The 23,505-nt window shown below is 48.9% G+C and overlaps 1 protein-coding gene across 4 annotated transcripts; it reads left to right on the forward strand.

Annotated features, from left to right (window-relative positions):
- Positions 1 to 2,917: 2,917 nt before the first annotated feature.
- Usp30 (ubiquitin specific peptidase 30) lies at positions 2,918 to 22,504 on the forward strand. 4 transcript variants are annotated; one of them, XM_013014223.1, is made up of 14 exons: positions 2,998 to 3,077; positions 3,339 to 3,500; positions 5,404 to 5,513; positions 6,621 to 6,803; positions 8,869 to 8,972; positions 10,390 to 10,488; positions 11,057 to 11,099; positions 12,291 to 12,385; positions 16,251 to 16,310; positions 16,707 to 16,793; positions 17,605 to 17,685; positions 17,773 to 17,992; positions 21,193 to 21,313; positions 21,709 to 22,504. In XM_013014223.1, the coding sequence occupies exons 3-14, from the start codon at positions 5,414 to 5,416 to the stop codon at positions 21,971 to 21,973; spliced, it is 1,458 nt and encodes a 485-aa protein (XP_012869677.1). In that variant the 5' UTR covers positions 2,998 to 3,077; positions 3,339 to 3,500; positions 5,404 to 5,413; the 3' UTR covers positions 21,974 to 22,504. The 4 variants fall into 4 exon arrangements, with proteins under 4 accessions (XP_012869675.1, XP_012869677.1, XP_012869673.1 ...); XM_013014221.1 differs by lacking the exon at positions 3,339 to 3,500 and having other exon boundaries at positions 2,918 to 3,077; XM_013014219.1 differs by lacking the exons at positions 2,998 to 3,077; positions 3,339 to 3,500 and adding an exon at positions 3,136 to 3,271.
- Positions 22,505 to 23,505: the final 1,001 nt, after the last annotated feature.

A 23,505-nucleotide genomic window follows, 5' to 3' on the forward strand; every position in this document is an offset into this window, starting at 1 on the left:
AAGGAGAGAAGGGGGAGGGGAAAGCACTGATTTGTAGTGCTGCTGCATTCTGTTTTCCTTTCTTTGGAGTTGCTCAATCCATCATTAAAAGTGGAGTAGGGAAATCTCCAACTATTGTTATTGAATTGTTCACTTCCTCCTTCTATCTAATCCCCACCCATTTACTCTGAGGCTCTATTAAGTGTGTACATTTACAATTGCTACGTCTTCTTGATGGATTGGCCCTTTGTCATTAAAAAACTCATGCCTGTCTCTAATTACAATGTTTGTGTGTTTGTGTTAGAGTCTATTTTGTCTGCTATTAGCATACTCACTTTCTATCTATTGTGAATCTGGAAGGAGACTTTTTTTTTCTGTCCAGGGGCTTGAGCTCTGGTCTTGAGTGTGGGCGCTGTCCCTGACCTCTTCAGATCAAGGCAAGCACTCTACCACTTGAGCCACAGCTCCACTTCCAGTTTTCTGGTGGTTAACTGGAGATAAGAGTCTCCAGGATTTTCCTGTCCAGGCTGGTTTTGAACTGGGATCCTCAGATCTCAGCCTTCTGAGTAGCTAGGATTATAGGTGTGAGCCACTGGTGCCCAGCTGAAAGGAGACTCAACAATTTATAGTTGGACTTTATTTTTAGCCATTCTTCTGATCTCTAGCTTTTAACTGAAGAGTTTGATCCACTTAAGTGTGTGATAATATAAGGTACTAATGTAATGTGATGATGTAAGTTATTTTACTCTTTGTTCCATTTGCCTCTTTTTTCCCCCCTCTCTTCCTCCTTTTAAAAATTTTAAACCTAGTTCTGGGGCTTGAATTCAGGATCTGAGTGTAAGGTCCTCTCCTGGATGGCGAGCAGACTCCACCCTCCTCGCACAAAGTCTCCACCCAGTACCTGCGTTACCTAGGCAAATGGGACACCTGGAAGGTCACATCGGCAACCGCTGAGGTCACATCTGAATTTGATGTGGCTACACCTTTCTCCGCCCATATACTAGATAAGGCCTAGCCCAGGCCCAGACTCTCTCTCTCTCTGCTCTTTTCTAGCTCTGATATTTTCTAGCTATTTTCTTTCTTTTCTAGCTCTCTTAGCTCTTTTCCTCAGCTCTCTCTCTTTCCCAGCTCCCTCTCTCTTTCCGAGGCCTTTCCCAGCTGGGTGGAGGGCCAACATGGCCTGGTGCCGGCCAGAACGATGAATAAACCTACCCCTTACCTGAATACCACGTGCGTGCTGCTGTTCTTACTAGGCTGTCTCTTTTTAAAAACCTAACACTGGGCACTGTCCTTGAGCTTTTTTTGCTTAAGGCTAGCATTCTACCACTTGAGCCACAAGCTCCACTTCCAGCTTTTGGGTAGTTATTTGGAGATAAGAGTCTCACAGACTTTTCTGCCCAGGCTAGCTTTGAACCATGATCCTCAGATCTCAGCCTATGGAGTAGCTAGGGTTACAGGCATGATCCTCTGGTGCTCAACTGATTCTCTTTGTTTTTAGTAGCTCTGAGACAGAACTAAGTAAGAAAAAAAAGGAAACCTCAGACTGGCTGAAACGATGCTTATGTCCCTCAAAGGGCACAAGCACGGGCACAAGCTGAGTGTGTGAGGACATCCTATCTCTCATTTCCTTTAACTGTATTATTTTCTCCTCGTTGAAGCATAGAGCCACCAGGTCCAGTTCGGATTATCATTTGCCTCTGTGGAGATTGTTGTACTGCATAGCTGTTGTAATAAAAAAAATTTTTTTTGAGCACATTGGAGGTTTACAGCATGACATGACAGGATATATGATTCATGGAATATGTATCCCAGTAGAAAGTAAAAAGGTTACTATAATGAAAGAGATGAATGGATGTGCCATTTTATAGCCATACATTTTTGTGGGTGTGACAAAGATCTTGTTTAATCCCCAATACAATTTTGTTCTCTGTGAACCTCATGTTGTACCTTAGATCTCTGGCTCCAGGCACCCTACAAAGCTGTTCTTTTATACCCTTGGACCTCTGTCATCTCCTCTCCTCCCCATTTGTGGTAAATAGGTGCTCCATCTGCATATTTGAGATTTGTAAAAAAAAAATTTATTTTATGAGCACAAATTTTATTTCATAGTTTACCCAGAGAGAGAATTAGGATTTCACTTCCTGCTTTGTGAGACTGGGGGGTGTTGTTGCTCAGTGTTAGGGGCCTAGCTTGGTATTTACCTCTGAGCTTTAAAAATATAAGATCGTGTAGTATCTGTCTGGCTTATTATTTATTATTACTATTTTCTGTACCAGTCCTGGGGCTTGAACTCATGACCCAGGCTTCTTTGCTCAAAGCTAGCATGCTACCACTTGAACCACAGCTCCATTTGTACCTTTTTTCTTGCCAGTCCGAGAGCTTGAACTCAGGGGCTGAGCACTGTCCCCTGGGCTTCTATTTTTTTCCCCCTCCAGGCTAGCACGCTATCCCTCGAGCCACTTCTGGCTTTGCATGTGGTACTGAGGAATCGAACCCAGGGCTTCATGCACGCTAGGCTAGCACTCATTTCCAGCCTTTTTCGAACCATCGTCAGATCGCAGCCTCCTGCGGTAGATGACGGGCGTGTACCCCCCCCCACCACCAATCTGCCCCCCCTCCTTGTCTTACACGTTACTCGGAAGGCGCCGGTTCTCTCAGTGTCTCGGGTTCCCGGCACGTCCCACGCGAGTAACGCGCGGGCGGGTGCGGGAAGCACGCGTGAGGAACGTGGCCGCGGGGCCTCCCTTGGCAACCGACAGCGGCTCCCGTTGCTAAGGGGAAAAAGGAAACCGCGGAGACGCGGGTTCGTCAGCTATTCTTCTCCGGCGGGAGTCACTTCCGGTCCTCTCGGGAGCTTGTCCTCCGGGCTCTCTTTTCCCTCCTCCCCGCCCCCCCCTCCCCTCCCGAGGAGGTGGGGTCGTAACTGCGGGTTCCGCCGCCTGGGGAGCCTCGGGGAGCGGTCACGGAGGCGGCGGGGACGGCGGGGACGGCGCCTGGCCTCCGGCGGGGGCCACCATGCTGAGCTCCCGGGCCCAGGCAGCCATGACCGCGGCTGACAGGGCCATCCAGCGCTTCCTGCGGACCGGGGCGGCGGTCAGGTGAGCTTCAGGGGGCGGGGCGGGGCGGCCGGAGACGCCCGGGCCCGGGGGCGGCCTTTCCACACACCCCCCCCCGCGTCGATGTCACCGGGCCGAGGACTCCGAAGCTCCTGGGTCCCGAAGGGTCGGAGGAGGCCCCGAGGAAGGAGGGTGACGCCACTCTGGGTCCCCAGCGCTGCGGCGGCGCCAGTTCGGTCTGTACCCCTCGAGGCCTCTCGCCGCCCCCCACCCCCTCCTGCGTTGCCTTCTCGATCCTGTCAGTGGCCCCGGACTTCGAAGCTCCCGAATTCTATCAGCGCCCCCTAAGCCTGTCGAGACCCCTCCGTCTTCTTAGGATACCCGGATCCTTCTGGGCTTCCCAGTCATTGTCAGCCCCTGCACTGACCTGGGGCTCCTCAATCCTGCCTCGGTTCTCACAATCATGTAAGTGTCCCAGGCCTGCAGACCCATCTTGTCAGGACCCCCCCCCCCTATTCCTGTTGCCGCCCCCACCCCATTCTGCCAAGAGGGATCTCCACGTGCGCACGCCTCCACAACCCCCGCCTCCCCCAGTCCTGCTAACAATTTCAGGCTCTTTATTCCTTCCAGGACCCCATTGTCCCTAGTCCTGTCACAGCCCCCATTTCTCTCCTCCTATTCACCTTCCCAAGTGCCCCAGGCTTCAGAGCTGAGCGGCACACCCCTATTGCTGACTGACCCTAGATGCCTGAGACCCTGTGGCTCAGATTGGCTTCCTCTGGAACGAGGGCAAAATAGCTTCTTATGTAGGACTGAAAGCCTGTTCTGGACCTTGATTTCAAGGTGGGGATGTGGGTCTTAAGACATCCTTGCCTGAGGCCCCACAACACACTGAAGAACTGATCAAGGAGACTTCTTTACCTCCAAGTCCTACATCTCCCCCCGGGGGTAAACTTGGAAAAGAAAGGAAATTCCAAAACGGCCGGGGGCCCAACCCCGGAAACCAAACCAACCAAGGAGGCCGAGATCTGAGGATCATGGTTGAAAGCCAGCCCAGGCTGAAAAGTCCATGAGACTCTTGTCTCCAATTAAACATCAAAAGGCCAGAAGTGGAGCTGTGGCTCATGTGATAAAGGGTCAGCTTTGAGTGCAGATGTTAAGAGAAAGTGCCCAGGCCTGAGTTCAAGCCACAGTGCAAACTAGTGCATGCACGCACGCACATACATGTACACATGTATCCCCCCAACACACACAGAATGAAGTTTCCAGAGCCCTTCTTTGTTCCCTGAGGTTTTCACTTATACTTGGACAAGTTCTATCTCCCTTCCTTTCAAATCTGTATCTTTCAGTTTTCCTAGTGGACTCTGTGTGTGTGTGTGTGTGTGTGTGTGTGTGTGTGTGTGTGTGTGTGTGTGTACTGGTTTTGGGGCTTGCACTCAGGGTCTCATGTCTAGCACTGTACCACTTGAGCCACAGCTCTACTTCAGCCTTTTGCTGGTTGCATGGAAGTAAGAGTGTTATGGACTTTCCTGCCCAGACTGGCTTTGAACCATGATCCTCAGCCTCCTCAGTAGCTGGGATTACAGGTGTGAGCTACTAGTGCCTGGCTCCCTAGTGAACTTTTCATGGCTTTAATCCAGACTTTGAACTTGGATTCAGATCCAACTTGGATTCAGATCCACATTCGTTCACTCTGCCAAGTTTTCTGTGTCTCCCAGCTCCCTCCTCTTTCAATATGGGAGTCATATAATAGGACCTACATGCTTGGGATTGAGTGAGTTTGTTGGTTTTGTTTTGTTTTTGTTTTCTAGTTTCTTAATTCAAGGTTTCACTCTATCTCACACAGGTCTCGAACTTTCAATCTTTTTGTCTTCACCTCTCCAGGGCAGGGATTATAGGCATATACCAACACACCTGGCCTTTGGGGTTGTTGTGAGGAGAGCTAAGATGATCACAGTCTTGAAATAGTGTGAACCTTAAGTTTACAGTCTGATTAGATTTTTTTTTTGCACCAAGCAGGGTTTAATTAGATTTGAAAACACTTCCAGGGCTGTAGCATGTCAGTGGCAGTCTTCTTTAATTCCCAGCCACTTCTGGGCAGGTACCTTGTGAAAAGCAAAGTGACACATTAAGAAATCTGAAGAGTAACTCCATGAATGAACTGGAGTCATTGTACTTGCAAGTGTGGTAGCTAGTATTTATTAAGTGTTTAAAGACACAGTCCAATTCCTGTTCATTTACTTTAACATAAAAACAGGTAAAGGGTTGACTGGTTATTTTTTTGACAAAATATTATTCTATAACTGTATGTATACCCATACCCTGGATTTGTGATGGGAGAGGACAGTGAACATGTTTTCTTTTCTAGATATAAAGTCATGAAGAACTGGGGTGTTATAGGAGGAATTGCCGCTGCTCTTGCAGCAGGAATATATGTTATTTGGGGTCCCATTACAGAGAGAAAGAAGCGTAGAAAAGGTAAGAATTGGGCCAGCAGGTAATGGTCTGTGCATTTGACGCAACCCCTTTTGTTTGGGAGTAGTACAGAAAGCTGGGGAGTGGATCGTATTTTGTTCTCGTGTATCCTCATCTAGGACTTGGGTCTGTGAAGTAGTACTTTTACATGGTCTCGTGATTTTTCTACCCTGTAGTAAAAGGACATCTATTCTAGCCTTTTTCCAGACTTGGGTTTAGGGAATGTGTTGTAATGACATATTTCAAGTGGCTTAATTGTTCTCATTCAGATGGCAAGTGTGTTTTCAGTAGTGCAGCTGACTAATTATGTCATGCATTTGTGGTTTCTCTGAGTCCCTGCTAGCAGCTAGCCAGTAAAAATCAAGTTAGTTTCTTCATTCATTAAAAAAAAATCAATTCCCTAATTTTTTTTAAATGTCCTGTGTTGTAAATACTACTCTACTTAACATTGACTCAAATTCAGTTGAAGAAAGAAAGAAGAACGAAAGGGATGGAAAAGAAAAAAAAGAAGGGATAGAGGTAGCCAAATTCGATCACGGTTCAATTTGAGGGAGGTTATAATGAGATTCACTATAAATTCTCATGCATGTTGGAAAGCTTTGATATTACAAGTTGTTTTTTTTTTCTCAGCCAAAGAGGGAATGGTAGCAGATTCTGTTGCTCACAGCAGAGCAATGGGTCAGAATTGGTGGAGTTTTGCCTTCCTCTTGTTCTCCTGAAAGAACAAAGTCATTGTTCTTGGACCCACAACAGAGCAATTGTTTTGTGTTCTGAGAAACATGGCTGTCACTGAAGAGGAGACAGTGGGAGAATGAGGGAGGGAAAGAGAGAAGATCTGGTTTACTTTTTTCAGATGGTTAATGATAAGCCAATCTGTGCCAGATACCCCATGGGCTTCAGAGTGAACACATAGCTGAGACTTAAAATCTGAAGGAGTATCAGGACCCAGGTTGGCCCAGGCAGAATGCCTGACCCAGATCTCTGTGGCAAAGGATCTACTCAGAATTCCAGATTTAAGATCATGCTGCAGAACCTTGGGTACCAAATAGGAGAGAAGAGGAAGTTGCTCCATGGCCATGTGCTGTCCTCCCCATCTGCATTTTTTTTCAGGGCTCGTGCCTGGCCTGGTAAACTTAGGGAACACCTGCTTCATGAACTCGCTGCTGCAGGGCCTCTCCGCCTGCCCCGCGTTCATCAAGTGGCTGGAAGACTTCACCACCCAGTACAGCAAGGACCAGAAGGAGCCCCCGCCACACCAGTACCTGTCCCTAACACTGCTGCACCTCCTCAAAGGTACAGGGGGGCTCGAATGGGACCATAGGCATGGTCACAGAAGCCCGGGTGGCAGGTGACGAAAAGGGTGAATGGCTTGATTGTAGGAAGGATCAGATGGGTCATCATGGAAAAACACTGAGACACCAGTAGATAAAAAGGTTTGTGGGTTTTTTCTTTTGTTGTTGTTGTTTGCTCAAGGCTAGCCATGACTTCACTTCCAGCTTTTTAGTGGTTCATTGGAGGGAAGAGTCTCATGAACTTTTCTGTTCAGTCTGGTTTTGAACCACAATCCTCAGATCTTAGCCTCTTGAGTTGCTAGGATTACAGGTGTGAGCCACCAGCGCCTGCCCTTCATTCACTTTTGTAGCTGTATGGCATCTGCTTAGTTTTCTGCATCCTCACAAAGAGGCTGTGGTGAGCTTCTTTTACTCACAGCTGCTCGTGCCCATAAGCACATTTCTTTAGCAGATCCTGAAAAAGCCAGTTGCTGTATTGTGGGTAAAAAATGGTTAGCAGACATTGCCATGTTGCCCCATAGCCTGTGAGTCAAAATTAGGTTAAGGGAGACATTGGACTTCTTGGATGAAAGAAGCAAATGGAAGTACTGCTGAAAGAGAGCGGCTGGAGAAAGGGAAGTGCAGTTCCTTTCTCAGTTCTGCTCCCTTGGTCCTGAAGGGTAAAGGGCCAGCCCTGACCTGCCTGCCTTCATGTGCCACGCTTCATTCAGGCTTTCCTAGCACCAGCTGCCCACATGGCCACACTCAGGGCTGAGGATGGAGATAGATTGGGCAGATTGCATCTGAAGTATATAAAGGACTCTCTCCTGTCCACTGACTGTAAATCAAAGCCTGGGGAGGCAGTTTGTGTGGGGAGTCATTGAGCTTACAGAAGCTACTGAGAGGGCAGGCCCTGCTTCTTTATCTCCCAACATACCAGTAGCGGAGTATGTGATTAGCATCAGGAGCCCACACGCTGCACCCTGTGGGCCATATGTAGGGCCCTTGTTTTCACTCACAAAGTTTTATCAGAGCTGGGCACCAGTGGCTCACACCTGTAATCCCCACTACTCAGGATGCTGAGATCTGAGGATCGTGGTTCAAAGCCAGGAAAGTCTGTGAGACTGTAATTTACAATGAACTAGAAGTGGTGCTATGGCTCAAAATGGTAGAGTGCTAACCTTGAGTGAAAAGCTTAGGGACAACACCCAGGCTCTGAGTTCAAGCCCCATGACTGACAAAAAAAAAGAAGTTTTTATCAGGGCATAGCAACACTCCATTGCTTCTGTGTTATCTATGGCTGTTTTGTACTAGAGCCACTGAGTTGAGTAGTTGTATAGACACATATAGCCCATTAACACATACAATTAGTTATAAGACTAACCCCTGATCTAGATGTGATCATCAACTTATAAGCCTACCAAGCTCCCTCTTTTGTATCATTCATTAATTCATTTATAGACTAAGAATTCTCCAGACTAATGACTCAAATGATTCTTCCTCCTTCCCCTTCCTAGGAGTTGGCACTACAGGTGCATACCACCATGCTGGTCAAACTTTTACTTTATTTTTTGTTCATTAGATTTGTTTCTACTTTTTGATTGAAAAGTAAAGCATTCAGCAACCCTGCTGGCTGCCCCACACAGCTAACACCCTGTACTGGCATCATAAAGATGAAAATACAAGCAAAGACTGAGTTAGCCATGGGAGGGAACTGGGGGCTGAGTTAGGCACTGAGCTGGACTAATGAGATAGGAGGCCCTCTGACCCTGAGGATTGTGAGTTCAGATCATTCAACTCAACAGGCATCTGCAAGCAGTACATTTGTATTGATGGCAGTTTGAAGATCCAGAAATCAGTTACTTCATTTGCATGCTACAGTCTCATGGAAGATGAGGTTCATTCAGCAAACATTTGATGCTGAATGGCCTACCAAGTGTTGCCCCAGGCTACCAAGAATGCTGAAGGAGATGGAACTCCGCAGTGAACTTTACAGCTAATCAAAACAGAAGAGGGTGTGCCACACGGGGGCTCTGGTCAGTTCTGCGGGTGACTTTAAGTAATTGTCTTGTCCTTTCTGTGTCCAGCTTTGTCCTGCCAGGAAGTCACTGAGGATGAGGTCTTAGATGCAAGCTGCTTGCTGGATGTCTTAAGAATGTACAGGTGGCAGATCTCATCCTTTGAAGAACAGGTGAGCCCAGCAGGCAGCAGGTTGAACTTGGAGAATCCTTTCCTGCCCTGACTGGGATCCAGACCTTATGACTGTCTGGCCCGAGCATACATTTCTGTAACATTTTTGGGCCTGTGTGCCAGCTCTGAGCCCAGGTCTAGAACGTGGTAGGCAGGTGCTCTGCCATCGAGCGACATCCCCAGCTTTCAGCATCAAGTGCTCTGGAACCAGAGCATCGACTTCTGCCTTCCTGTCATGGAGGAGGTCACACAGCGGTGAGTCGCCCAGTGGATGAGGCATACACAGTAAAGGTCTTTTCAGATCTTGGCTGACTAGTCATTCAGAGGCTCTTAGAGATCCCTGGGTCCTTTAGAAATAGGCAAAGACTTCATCCTAGAGAGCCAAGAGGTTTGGGTGATATTGTTTTTTTCCCCTGCTGGTACTAGATAACAGGAAAATGTTTAAGGGTAGAGTCAGATCACTGCTGGCCTTTGATCCAGTGTAGTTTAAAAGATCACCATGTGGGACAAGACCACGCTTGAGGTTGAGTTCTGAAAGCTTGGGAAGCAGCGGGAGAGCAGAAGCATGGCTGAGGCCGAGGGAGAGCTGCGTGCACAGCTGAGGCCGAGGGAGAGCAGCGGGCATGGCTAAGGCTGAGGGAGAGCAGCAGGAGAGCAGCAGGCAGGACTGAGGCTTTTTTGACGAGCCTCATCTGAGTTGGTCCTTACAGAGGTGTCTCCTTGTCACATGGTCCAGCAATCCCACTTCTGGGTGTGTGCACACCAAAGGACTGAAACAGGTAATTGTCCTGAGCAGGATTGTGTTCTGAGCAGGACCATTCACAAAAGCCATAGCAGTGTCCATCAATGCACCAATAGATCAACAGTGGTGTTGCTGTTGGGGCTAGAACTGCCGCTCAGCTGAGCTACACTGCCAGCCCAGGCTCTTCTAGAATTCCATGTTGTACAGCCTTTAAGAAAGAAGAAAGGGTGGGGACTAAGAAGGTGGCTCAGTGGTAGAGTGCTTGCCTAGCATGCATGAAGCCCTGGTCAGTCCCCCAGTACCACATACACAGAAAAAGCCAAAAGTGGGTGATGGTGATATAATGGAGGTAAGACCTTTCAGCTAGACGCTTAAAAAGACTGAGCAGGTGGCCTTGCTGTTGATGTGCTTTGCCACGGTTTTGAGGGGGAGTGTTCCTTCGGAGTGGGGTGAGTGGAGGGTGTAAAGGTCAGCGCCATCTCAGTAAAGCTGACACAGGCTCAGTCTGTGGCGTGACGCAGCCCCTCATCCTCCATGGGTTGAGGACGGAGGTGTCTTGTGGAAGTGTCTTATTCAATGAGGGACACAAATCCTGCCCTGGTTAACTGTCAGAGCTCTGCCTCAGAGGGCGAGGGAGTCCTCTCTGCGCCTGCGTCAGCCAGCCTTCCATTCACAGGATGCTCACGAGTTATTCCACGTCATCACCTCTTCACTGGAAGATGAGCGAGACCGCCAGCCACGGGTCACACATTTGTTTGATGTCCACTCCCTGGAGGTAAACCATTCATATTTCCAGCACACCAGTCCATGCATGAATGTGTGTATGCACGTGTGTGTGTGTGTGGTGAGTGCAGGCAGCACAGGCGTCCCCTTGTACGGCTCTTAACCACAAGTGTGAGGCTCACCAGAAATCCAGGGGGGAAATGAAGCTGTGTGGTTGTATATGGCATACCTGGCCGGCGATGTTAGCTCTTAAGTGTGACTCTCAGCTACCTTTATATTGGCTTTGACAGAACCAGTGTTTTCCTTTCTCCTGCTTACCATAGGGTGTAGAATTGCCGAGTTAGTCCTCTCCTCCTGGGACAATACCATATTCAAGGAGTTGATAACAGCTAACCAGAAAGGGAGGAAAAGAGCAGAGACAGGAGGCAGTTTAATTAAATTCCAGAAAGGAATACAGATACTAGCTGGAGAGGATACATAAGGCTATTTTGAGGAATTCAGACTTTGTTGGAAGTGGATTTTGAGGGATGCCGTCAGCCTAGGAGTTCAGAGGTTTTGGGTGGTGAAGGTGGGAGAAAGGAAAGCAGCAGTTTTCAGTCTGTCTGTCTTTATTCCTGCAGCAATCAGAAGGAATTCCAAAACAAATAACCTGCCGCACAAGAGGTACTTGCTCGGGTATTTTTTACATATGTCAATAATTTGCTTGTTTTAAGAAGATCTTGCCTGGCACTGGTGGCTGGCACTGGTGGCTCAGGCCTGTAGTTCTGGCAGCTCAGAGGCTGAGATCTGAGGATCACAGTTCAAAGCCAACCCGGATAGGAAAGTCTGTGAGACAGTTATCTCCAATTAACCACCAGAAAACTGGAAGTGGCACTGTGGCTCTTAAGTGGTAGTGCACTAGCCAAAGCTCAAGGCTAGCGCCCAGGCCCTGAGTTTCAGCCCCATGACCACTACCACCAACAACAAAAAAAGGTCTTGGTTTGGAGGTGTGTGCTTTGTTAATTGTTTTGTTCTGCTTTTTGGAGAGACTCTAACTAGCTTAAACTGTGATGTTCCTGCAAAAGGAGCTTGTGTTTTTGCAAACACCTGCCAATGGCTTTGTCCATGTTCCTGCCACCCAGCCCTGCCCAGGTTTCTTTGCTTAGACTTCATGTACTGCAGACGAGGATTTTCTTTTTTTTTTTGCTTATGTGGTGCTGAGGAATCGAACCCAGGGCCTCAGGCATGCAAGGCAAGCGCTCTACCACTGAGCCACCTTCCCAGCCCCCAGACGAGGATTTTCTTTCCACCTCCTTGGGTTTCGCCACCCAGAAGGAACTGTATGGGCTGAGTCAGCCTTGTCCTCAGCATTTCCACCTTGACCCGCTTTTATTGTCAATCACAGCTCTCACTGGGCACAAGTCCTTGTTCACTGAAGCCTTAGTACAGTACAATTTGGCACCTGGTCCCTTTGAGCAGCAGTAGTAATAAGGAAGAGTTTGAGAGGCCATACTGGGTGTCAGGCATTGCATGGAAGCCTCACCGTCCTCGGTGACATTGGCACTGTGGGGTACTGGCCCCAGCGCTGCCCTGCTCTGGAGGAAGCAGACAATCCCAGTTCTTCAGACCTTGTTTCAGAGGCCAGCAGGTTCCCTCATGGCACCCTCCATGGGGCGCCTCCCATTCTACAGAAGCCATGTGCAAGTCCTGGAATTCTCCCACGAGGGAGCGGGAGTCTGGGGGTCGCCAGTGAGAGCTCCTCCAGTGTGCTTTGTCTAAGGATGAAGACCTACTAAATCCTGGAACGGAGGCTTAGCTTTTGAGGTCGGGGCGAAACATCTAAACATGGCATCTTATGAGCACTTTGCCTTCCAGGGTCCCCTCAGCCCACGTCCAGTCACTGGAAATCCCAGCATCCTTTTCACGGTAGACTCACTAGCAACATGGTCTGCAAACACTGTGAGCACCAGGTAAGAGCACCCCAGCTAGGCCGCCTGCGCTTTGTGAGTCAGGACTCGGGGCAGGACTTGCAAGTGCACGCTGACCTCCGTGATGGCCCGGGCCCGCACCCCTGGTGGACTGTCTGCCCCTTTGGTCAGTGCCGTCATGTCCCGGGCACCTGAGAGCGCCCTTTCGCCCCAGGAGCAAGGGGCAGGCTTTTGAGTTAAAGTTGAGTTTATACTCAACCTAGGGACTGGGATTTTTTAAAATGTGTTTTTGATGTTTTTAAATAAATTTTTTTTTGTTTGGTTTGGGGGCTGGTGGCTCATGCTTGTAATCCTAGCTACTCAGGAGGCTGAGATCCAGAGGATCTCTCTTCAAGGCCAGCCTACATTGAAAAGTTCATGAGATTCCATCACCAATTAATCCGCAAAAATGTAGGTAACCAGGCTAGAGGTATGGCTCAAATGGTAGAATGCCGGCTGTGAGACAGCATGAGCCCCTCAGTTGTAGCCCTAGTACCAGCAAAAATAAAGCAATTAAAAAATGTGGGCTGGAAATGTAGCTTAGTGGTAGAGTGTTGAAGCTCTGGGTTCAAATCCACAGTACCATATAAACAGAAAAAGCCAGAAGTGGCACTGTGGCTCAAGTGGTAGAGTGCTAGACTTGAGCAAAAGAAGCTCAGGGACAGAGTCCAGGTCCTGAGTTCAAGCCCCAGGATTGGCAAAAAAAAAAAAATTGTGTGTGTGTGTGCATGTATATGCACATGCATGTTCACCAATCTTGGGGCTTAAACTTAAGGCTTGGATGCTAGCTCTGAATTTTTCTGCTGTGACCACTTGAGCCATAGCTCCACTTCTGGCTTTTGGTGGTTAATAGGAGTCTCATGGACTTTTCTGCCTGGTCCGGATTCAACCATGATCCTTTGGCTTTGAACCATGATCCTCAGCTCTCATCCTTGTGAATAGTTAGAATTACAGGTGTGAGCCACCAGCACCTGGCTCTTTAACATTTTTGAGATAAGATCCTGCTGTGTAGACTAGTCTGGCCTGAACTCAAATCCTGCCTCAGCCTCCTTAAGTAAGTGCTGGGTTATAGATGTGCAGCATCACACTGCTAAAATAATGTACTATGGAAAAATTTTAACACAAATAATGTTACAGAAATTTTGGAATGTCACTTGAATCAATTTTAGAACATGTCCCCCCGGCTCTCCACAAGCAGCAAACCCCCACGTACGTCTGCCATATCCCTATTCCCTAGTCCCCAGGTCTGGGCAGCCACTCTTGTGCTTAGACCTCAGTGGACTTTCCTGACCTGGACTTTTCCTATAGTGGAATCCTACTGCGTGCAGCCTTTTGTGTTGGCTTCTCTGGATTAGTGTAAGGTTTTCTGGTTCCTGTGTGTGGCAGCCTGCACAGCTCTTCACTCTATATAGAAGCAGTGACAGCAGAAGGTGACCCAGGGGTAATATTAAATATTAATATTTAAATATTAATATTAAATATAATATTAAATATTGCCCATCATCTAAGGAAAACATCAACACTGTTTCCACTTTGGTACAAGGTTGTTTTTTGTTGTTATTGTTTTGGTTGGTTTTTGTGTCAGTCCTGGGGCTTGAACTAAGGGCCTGTGCACAGTCCCTGAGGGTTTTTTTTTTTGTCAGTCGTGGGGCCTGAACTCTGGGCCTGGGCTCTGTAGACCCTCAGCTCTTCAGCTCAAGGCTAACACTCTATCACTTGAGCCACAGTGCCACTTCCAGCTTTTTTTGCTTATGTGGTACTGAGGAATCGAACCCAGGGCCTCATGCAGGCAAGGCAAGCACTCTATCACCGAGCCACCTTCCCAGCCCTCCCCGACTTCTTTTGCTCAAGGCTAGAGATGTACCACTTTGAGCCACAGCACCACTTCCAGTTTTCTGATGGTTAATTGGAGATAAGAGTCTCACGGATTTTTCTTGTCTATGTTAGCTTTGAACCATGATCCTCAGATCTCAGCCTCCTGAGCAGCTAGGATTACAGCTTTGAGCCACCAGCACTTAGCTTCATTATTGCTTTTTTCTCTTCTTTATTGAGGTATAAGTGACTGACAGAAGATGCATATATTTAAGGTGTGCAGAGTAATGATTTAATGTATGCTTATGTATGCATATATATGCAAATGAACACACCCATCTCCTCACGAGGTCTCCTTTGTCTTAGGTCACTAGGGGCTGGTGCATCTCTTGTAGTTCATTCTCCTTTGTTCCTAGACTTTGGTCATTTCATGGACCCACCTTCAATTTCACTGGCTCTTTTTCTGTCTCCAATCTCCTTTTAGTGACTATGCTTTTATGAAGTTTCTGTTATTTATTGGTGGTCCTGAGGTTTAAACTCAGGACCTTGTGCCTCAGTGTCAACCTTTTCACTTTAGTTAAAGTTGTAATAGGGTCTCACTTTTATACCCAAATCAGCCTGGACAGCGGTCCTCCTATTTTTGCTTCCTGTATTCCTGGAGTCACAAATACCTGCTGTCCTGCCCAGCCTTTATGAGTTCAAATGGGATGTCCTGTAGTTTTTGCCAAAGTCTGGCCTTAAACCATGATCCTCATGATCTCCATCTCCCAAGTCCATTTCTTTCTATTTTTTTTACTTTTTCTTTCTTTTTAATAATTTCTCTGCTGAGATTCTCCATTTGTCCATGTACTGTGTAATTTATGTTTCCCTTCAGTCCTTGAGCAGATCTCGTGTAGTCTCTTACCTCCTTGTCCTTCACCGTGTGCCACATTGGATTTCTCTGAAGGAAAATAGGCTTTGTGCTGGAAGCCAGTTAACTTGCCTGGGCTCAAATTCCAAACCCTATCTCCCCTTTCTTGGACAACAGAATGTCCCTTCAGTTGTACCTTCCATCTGCTACCTTACAGCCCTCCACGGAGTCTTCCCTGAGCATGCGCAGTCCTGTTGTCAGCCCTGAAGCTGAACAGTCTAAACAGATTTGGGAGCTTGTCCTCCCCCCACCCCCCTTGTTACCTTGGGGATTGCCTTGAGTCTCTACTAGCCCTCGACTCTCAGTTCTAGCAACTCAGTCCTGTGCAAGGGCTGCTTTAGGCCACCCGTCTTTGTGGAGAGTGGGCAGAAATGCCAGGCAAGTCTTACCCATGGAGTCCCCGGGTTTTGATTTTGTTTTCATCTGAATTGACTTCAACTTTTACCTGCTTTTGGCAGCTCTAGTCATTCAAATAGTGTTGTTTCGTTTCAGACCTTGAGACAGGGGAAACCTAAACTGCTTTTCCATTACCAAAAGCAACAATGCTGACTGTATTTTTTTCATCTGCATTTTGGTAATTAGTGATACAAGATGAACATATTGATACATAATCAGCTTCCTACTATATTAACTTGATTATCCTAGTTCATTCTGGGGGCATGCTATAATGTGGTTTATCATTCATTCTCAAGGTGTTTCAGCTCTTCAGAATAATGCTGTGAAGATGACGTCTTTGTAGTTTTGTTTCTGATTATATCCACAGGATCAAAACTCCAATCCTGCTCATCAGGATTTTCTTCATAACTCTAAGTTCCCAAAGTTGTTTGGCTAGAATTTGCTTCTAACTACCTTATGGCATATTGTTTGTTTGTTTTGATGTTGTTTTTGCCCCTCCTGGAGCCCGGGCACTGTCCTTGAGCTTCTTTTGCTCAAGGCTAGCACTCTACCACTTCAGCCACAGCACCACTTCTGGCTTTTTCTGTTTATGTGGTACTGAGAAATCAAACCTAGGGCTTCATGCATGCTAGGTGAGCACTCTACCACTAAGCCACCTTCCCAGCCCCTTACATTTTACTGGTAATTCTCGTGGACACATCTTCCATATGTTGTGTTGAATATAAGTGCTTTCTGGACTTTGTCTTTCAGAGTCCTGTTCGCTTTGACACCTTTGATAGCCTTTCACTGAGCATTCCAGCTGCCACCTGGGTACGTACTGACCTTGGGCTTATTTTAGAGTCTACTGTGAACACAGAGCAGTCTGAGAGAACCTGGAAGCATTTTGTGTGCCCCAGGGACTGGGTCTTTCAGACAGTGGTTGGGGCCCTGTCTTACCCATCATCTGTGGCACCATGCCTGATTACGGGTGGGTCATTTTTCTCTTATTGCACACGTTTTTCAACACATGCACATAACACATTCTCAAGCTCAAACTCAGTGTAAAAGTCCATGATGGTTTTTGACGTGGAGCCTTTGAACCTGGAGCCCGTCAGTAGTGGCAGCGTGGGTGCCTTTGTGGTATGTGGTGCCCCCTGCCCTGGCTGATGCTGTCCACGCAGCTGTCCCTGCGTTGTTCGGATTTTCTTTTTCCCTCTCCTCTTTCAGGGTCATCCGCTGACCCTGGACCACTGCCTTCACCACTTCATCTCCTCCGAGTCCGTGCGCGATGTTGTGTGCGACAACTGCACAAAGGTGCGTCCCCTCGCTGATCTGCACTCTGTGGCACCGCCCACATTACCCAGCGGGCCTGCTCAGCCACCGCCATCTCCCCCCCCCCGGCGTGGCTTGGCAAGTGGCTATCTGAGGAGTCTTGCTTCCTAGGTTTTTGTGTAAAGGAAAGGCTTTCACGTGCAGCCTGGAGTTGAGATCCGCCCTCTCCAATCTGCTCCAGTCCCCACCATTCCCATCTCCCTCACCTCCGCTTCCCCCTCCGTAACTGACACTCTCTCTCTCAATCCAGAGGAACCAGGAGGACAGAATTTTTTTTTTTGTCAGTCTTGGAGCTTGAACTCTGGGCCTGGGTGCTGTCCCTCAGTTCCTCAGCTCAAGGCGAGCGCTCTACCACTGGAGCCACAGCACCACTTCCAGTTTTCTGGTGGTTCATTGGAGATAAGAGTCTCACAGACTTTCCTGCCCGGGCTGGCTTTGAACCGTAAACCTCAGATCTCAGCCTCCTGAGTAGCTTGGATTATAGGCGTGAGCCACCAGCACCCAGCAAGACAGAATTTTTGAAGACAGAAAACAAAATAGATTACACGCTGGTAGAGTTCCAGTGTTGATTTTGCTGTCTCCTCCCTCCATGGTGACTGTTATTTGACAACCAGGGAGAATCAGTGAAAACAGCTCACAAACAAGGGGTTGGTTTCAGCAGGTAGAGTTGGCTTTAGTAGGTAATGGCTGAGTGCCAGTCGAATGCAGGTGTAACCTCCGCCAGCTCCGGCAACGCCCCTAGACGCCCTGCTCCAGGGATTCTTGTGGAGAAATGCTGTTGCTTGTATTTCAGATCGAAGCAAAAGGAACCTTGAATGGGGAAAAGGTGGAACACCAGAGGACCACATTTGTTAAACAGTTAAAACTAGGGAAGGTGAGCTGACCCCCCCCCCCACTTGATGGGCCTGTCCGAGGGACTGCTGCCTGTTCTCAGCTCTTTCTGTTCCCCCCTCACCCGCAGCTCCCCCAGTGCCTGTGCATCCATCTGCAGCGGCTCAGCTGGTCCAGCCACGGCACGCCCCTCAAGCGCCATGAGCACGTGCAGTTCAATGAGTTCCTGATGATGGACATCTACAAGTACCGCCTCCTGGGCCACAAACCCAGTCTGCACAGCCCCAAACCCAAGGAGAACCCAGGGCCTGCGTTGGAACTGCAGGATGGGCTGGCAGCCCCCAAGCCAGGTGCTGCCCGCTGGCTGGCTGATGCCTCAGCAGAGAGCAGGCGTCTGGCACAGACAAACCCGGGTCTTTATGCCACGAGCAGTGTATCGCCTGGAGTTCAGAAAGGCTACTTGAAGTGGCAGCTTGAATTCTTGAGTAGGGCAGGTTTACTATAGAGCTGCCTCCCCAAATATGATTTCTTTTTTTTTTGGTGCCAGCCCTAAGGCTTGAACTCAGGACCTGGGTGCTGTCCCTGAGCTGCTGCTTCCTCTTCTTCCTCCTCCTCTCTCCTTCCCCCTCCTCTCTCCTTCCTCCTCCTCTTCTCCTCCTCTTCCTCCTCCTCTCTCCTTCCCCCTCCTCTTTCCTTCCTCCTCCTCTTCTCCTCCTCTTCCTCCTCCTCTCTCCTTCCCCCTCCTCTTCTTCCTCTTCCTCCTCCTCTTCCTTCTCTTCTCTTCTCCTTCCTCCTAATTCTTGTTTTTTTTTTTGGTCGATCATGGGGCTTGAACTCTGGGCTTGGGCGCTGTCTCCACGCTCTTCAGCTCAAGGTTAGTGTTCTACCACTTAAGCCAGAGCGCCACTTCCAGTTTTCTAGTGGTTTATTGGAGATAAGAGTCTCACGGACTTTCCTGCCCAGGCTGGCTTTGAACCGAGATCCTCAGATTTCAGCCTCCTGAGTAGCTAGGATTACAGGCGTGAGCTACTGGTGCCTGGCCCTCCTATTCTTCTTGCTCAAGCCTGGCACTCTGCCACTTGAGCCACAGCTCCACTTCTGGCTTTTTGGTAGTTAAAATTAGAGATAAAAAGTCTCATGGACTTTCCTGCCCAGGCTAGCTTTGAACTTTGGGCCTCAGATCTCAGGCTCCTGAGTTGCTAGGATTACAGCTGTGAACCACTGGTGTCAGTTTAACAATGATTTCTTGAAGAGGTTAAAATTATATAGTCATGAGAGACATATTTTAAAAACTGCAGTATAGATGGAACACTGTATGGAGAAAAGCAAAAATTGCTTCACATCATTCCAGGGAACTTTTTTCTTTCTCTCATCATCCCTCTTATAGAAGAAATATGGGGAGGAAAGGGCCTGGCTAATGACCACTGAACATCTTACTGAGTTGACATGGCTTTATTGGTTGTGTGTGTGTGTGTGTGTGTGTGCGTGCGTGCGTGTGTGCATGCGCGTGCGTGCTGATACCGTGACTTGAACTCAGGCTTTAGCATTCTTACTCTGCTTGCTTGCATTCTTGAGCTGAGCCTCCACTCTGGCTTTTTGCTGGTTAATTGGAGATGGAGTCTTGGAGATATTTTTGCCCAGGTTGGTTTCAAACCTGGATCCTCTGATTTGCACCTCCTGAGTCACTGAGATTACAGGTGTGAGCCACCAGCACCTGACTGTGAAATGGCTTCTTTACTGAATCGCTGCTCTGTCCCATTCTGTTGCCACCCTCACCTGGGTTTCGTTGGTAAGTGGGGTCTCAGTCCTGTCCTCCCTGGGTCTACTGATGAGAAATTGATTTCCACACAGGGAACAAGCAAGACTTGACAAATGGAAGATCTGGCCTAGATTGTGATGTTTTAAAGCTAGTGTCTGCTATACACTGCCCTTCAGAACTGTAGATGAGGAAAACCTGCTGCCTTGCGGGGAGCGTCAGGACTGTCTTCCTGCGCCCGCTCCTTTGCTGACACGGCGTCCCTGGCCCCTTGTGGTGTCATGCCCCTCCAAGGGCGTGGCCTGGCCAGACAGCTTTTCAGGGAGACTTCATTTGCTCTTTCTCATCACGTCCTTAGGCTACTGTGGGGACAGCTGAGGTGGGCAGGCATGGGATGAGGAGGGGAGTTAGCCCTTGGCTCTTATTTTAAACCAAAGACCCTTTCACCATAATTTCCTCCTCTCCCAGGCTTGGGTACAGATCTGCTAATGGTCAGAACTCAGTGGCTGTGGGCAAAGTTAGTCACAGTGATTACTTGGTTTATGAGGCCCCAGGTGTGAAAACGGAAAGGAAGAGTACGTGGATGTCACCTTGATTTTTAAAATATTTTTCTTATGATGTGGGGCCTTGGCCAGGCTAGCCAAATGCTCTACCACAAAGCTATGTCTCCAACCTGTGGTTTTTAGGTTCTCACTGTGTAACTTAAGATGGCCTGGAGCTCATTGTGTAGCCCAAGATCTCATTGATCTTCCTGCTTTTATCTTCCTGAGTGCTGGGATTACAGGCATGCACCACCATGCTTGGCTTGCCTTTTGTTTTGTCTACAGTCCTAAAGGTTTGCTTGTTGTTAACATTAGTATTCCTTAGAAAGATGACAGAATTCCAGAGATGGCAGTGCTTCTCGGCTTGGAGCAGTGAAGAGTGCTGGGAATGTTCAGTGTTGGTTGTCTCCTGGGAAAGTAGTGCTACTTGGCATGCATGGGGGAGGCAGATACTCTCTAGGGGTGCTGCAGGACACTCTAGATACACAGTCCCCCCATGAAGCCAGTTAAGGGGCTGCTTGCCCCTGCTGAGTCGCTGGCCAGCAAGTGTCTGGGGCACAGTGGGGACGTCAGGGCAGCAGCAGGGAGGGGGCCCCATGCTTTTCTCCTGTTTGCAATTAAAATAGTTGGGACAAAAAGGGAATTTTGGTAACCAACTTACTCCAAAATGTAGTCTTTTCTCTACAGCCTTATAGAGAGATCATTTTCAAGGAAATCATGAGACTCTTTTTTTTTTGGTGGGGGGGGATCCGGCCGTGGGGCCCGAACTCTGAGCGCTCTACCACCTGAGCCACAGCGCCACTTCTGGCTTTTTTTTTTTTTTTTTTTTGCTTATGTGGTACTAAGGAATTGAACCCAGGGCCTCAGGCATGCAAGGCAAGTGCTCTACCATTGAGCCACCTTCCCAGACCGTCATTTTTAAGGAAATCAAAACCATGTGTTTGGCTGGGCACTGAGGGCTTACATCTGTAGCTACTCAGGAGGCTGAGATCTGAGGATTGTGATTTGAAGCCTTCCCAGACAGGAAAGGCCAGGAGACTGACTTCCAATTACCCACCAAAAAAGCTGGAAGTGGGGCTGTGGCTCAAGTGGCAAAACCCTAGCCTGGAGCAAAAAACTCAGAGACAGCACCCAGACCCCAAGTTCAAGCTCCAGGCCTGGCACAAAAGAAACCACACAAAATTTACCCCAGGTGTTTGTTCCCCCAGAGCCACTGCTAATTTTCACTGATTCAGGTCTTTTTCTCTTGCAGTTCTGAATCAGCCAGGGGCTCCCAAAACCCAGATTTTTATGAATGGCGCCTGTTCCCCGTCTTTACTGCCAGCCCTGCCACCCCCAGTGCCCTTCCCTCTCCCGGTGGTTCCTGATTACAGGTGAGCCAGGCAGTCAGGACGCTGCCTACAAGCAGCTTTTCCCCAAAGCACACCAACGAATGTAGACAGTTATTTATGACGTTGCCCAAGATGAAGGTAACTTGAACAATCAGAATTAGCAAAAATCTATTGACATGCATATATACACATGCGTACCTATACAATACAAAGAAATAGTTGTTTTTTGGGATACCACTTAAGCAATCACATCTTCAGCCATCTCCTGGGTAACAATGTGTGTACAGATATACCCCATGCACGCACACACATGCTTGTGGAAGGGCGGGATGTGGTTGTGTCTCTCGCTGGTCCCTTGGTGTGCCGTGTGGGATGGGTTCATTTTGTCTGCAAGGCCTTGTGTTCACCAACCCCTGGCATTTGTTCCCGCCCTTCAGCTCCTCCACTTACCTCTTCCGGCTGATGGCGGTCGTCGTCCACCATGGAGACATGCACTCTGGACACTTTGTCACCTACCGCCGGTCTCCACCTTCAGCCAAGAATCCACTTTCCACCAGCAACCAGTGGCTGTGGATTTCCGACGACACTGTCCGCAAGGCCAGCCTGCAGGAGGTCCTGTCCTCCAGCGCCTACCTGCTGTTCTACGAGCGCGTCCTATCCCGGATGCAACAGCAGGGGCAGGAGTTCAGGTCTGAGGAGTGACGTCCCCAGCCCTGAGCCAGGGCCCAGGGCACGGTCCACACTGTGCAGGACAAAAGTAAAGGCGTGCCGTGTGTGGCCACGCGCACGCTCTCGTGTGTGTGTGTGTGCACCCGGCCCCTCTTAGACCTTCAGCTTTCTGTGTATTGGAAGGGCAGTGCCACGTGGGAGCCAGCCCCGAGCAGCTCCACCCGGGCACACTGAGAGTGTCCCTGGGTTAGGACAGCGTGCCTGCCTGCGTGCGTGCGTACAGCGTGTCTTTTACTCATCCGATACAGGTAAATGAAGAACCTGGATTCCGGAAGCCACCTTTTCTATATTGTAACCTGCAGGTGTCCACAGAGAAAGAGTTGCCTCTGTGTCACCCCTGGCTGTCAGCATAGATACCGTATTTTTAATAAGTAGACCCATACAAATTGTTGACAAGAAATAGCAAAATTATTAAAGGCAACCATTTAGAAGAAAAAGTGCCTTCCACTTTCGATTGCTTCTGCAGCCTGTCCCTTGTGAGTAGACGTGTCCTCTAGGCACCCATGTGCCCTCTCCCCAGCTTTTCCATGCTGCAGCTGCATTCATAGCTGGAACTCATCTGCAGATTGGCCCCCGGAGCCAGCGGGCGTTGTTCACTGTTGGCAGTTCACTGGCAGATGCTTATGTGTTGGCTTTTTCCCCTTCATACACTGGGCTGGGAGACTGGATGGTAATTTATTATAAAACTTATGTTAGCCAGCCTCACGCAGTGTCTCAGCGTCTGTGTAACACCTACAACTACACGTGGCAAAATTAAGCAGCAGTAGTTTAAGCTTCACCCATGGCCCTTGCGGAGCTCTGAGGCTCTAGAAAAGGAGCTGGGGCAGCTGGAGAGCTGATTGAGAAGGAAGGGTGCTGTCAGGCCTCAGTCTCTCTCTGGACCTGTTTTCTCATCTGTAAAGCAAAGGGTGTTTTAAAGGCCCATAAAGTGTCAGTTGACCCCTAGTGCTGCCATTTGGTTCTGGGTCCTTATTCTAAATGCATCCCTCAGTTCCAGCGTCCTGATACAGAGAGTATATGGAGCTGCTTCTTTCCTTTTCAGACAAGCCTCAGGAATGCAGCCCGGGGAGGAAGGAATGTTGATACAGTAGTACCCGGTTCAGGCAGACTCTCCAGAGCTGTGGAACCAGGCCACCCGCAGGCTCCAAGGCCCCACTGAGCTGGCCAGCACTTCCACACGAGCCTTGGCATATCAGCTCAAAGCGCAGGCAGGCCAGGGCATCCTGCAGGCCCACGGGCAGCCTGAGGACTTGATGGCACTCTGCCGTGACAGAGGTCACCATGAAGGCTTACCGGGCCTGGACATGTGTGAGAGCAGGTTGGACCGCCTGATGTGTCCACAGCCGGCCCTGCACACCTGGGCTTTGATGTGGGAGTGAACACACCTGTGTCACGTGACACTGAGTGGCCTCAGGTGGCCCTGCAAAGTGTAACTGAGCGTGAGGGCTGCCCCATCCCTGCTCCTCAGGCTTGGGGGCTGGGGGGGGGGGGAGTGTGAGGGCACA

This window comes from Dipodomys ordii, unplaced genomic scaffold, assembly GCF_000151885.1.
Source record: "Dipodomys ordii isolate 6190 unplaced genomic scaffold, Dord_2.0 Scaffold23, whole genome shotgun sequence".
In the NCBI taxonomy this organism is placed as follows: domain Eukaryota; kingdom Metazoa; phylum Chordata; class Mammalia; order Rodentia; family Heteromyidae; genus Dipodomys; species Dipodomys ordii.

Excerpts from the sequence above, each read along its gene's own strand:
- Usp30 (XM_013014219.1), top strand. The coding sequence starts at position 3,159 with ATGTCACCGGGCCGAGGACTCCGAAGCTCCTGGGTCCCGAAGGGTCGG. Across the intron at positions 8,973-10,389 it reads TCTCATCCTTTGAAGAACAG|GATGCTCACGAGTTATTCCA; the intron begins GTGAGCCCAGCA and ends TTCCATTCACAG. Across the intron at positions 17,993-21,192 it reads GCTGGCAGCCCCCAAGCCAG|TTCTGAATCAGCCAGGGGCT; the intron begins GTGCTGCCCGCT and ends TTTCTCTTGCAG.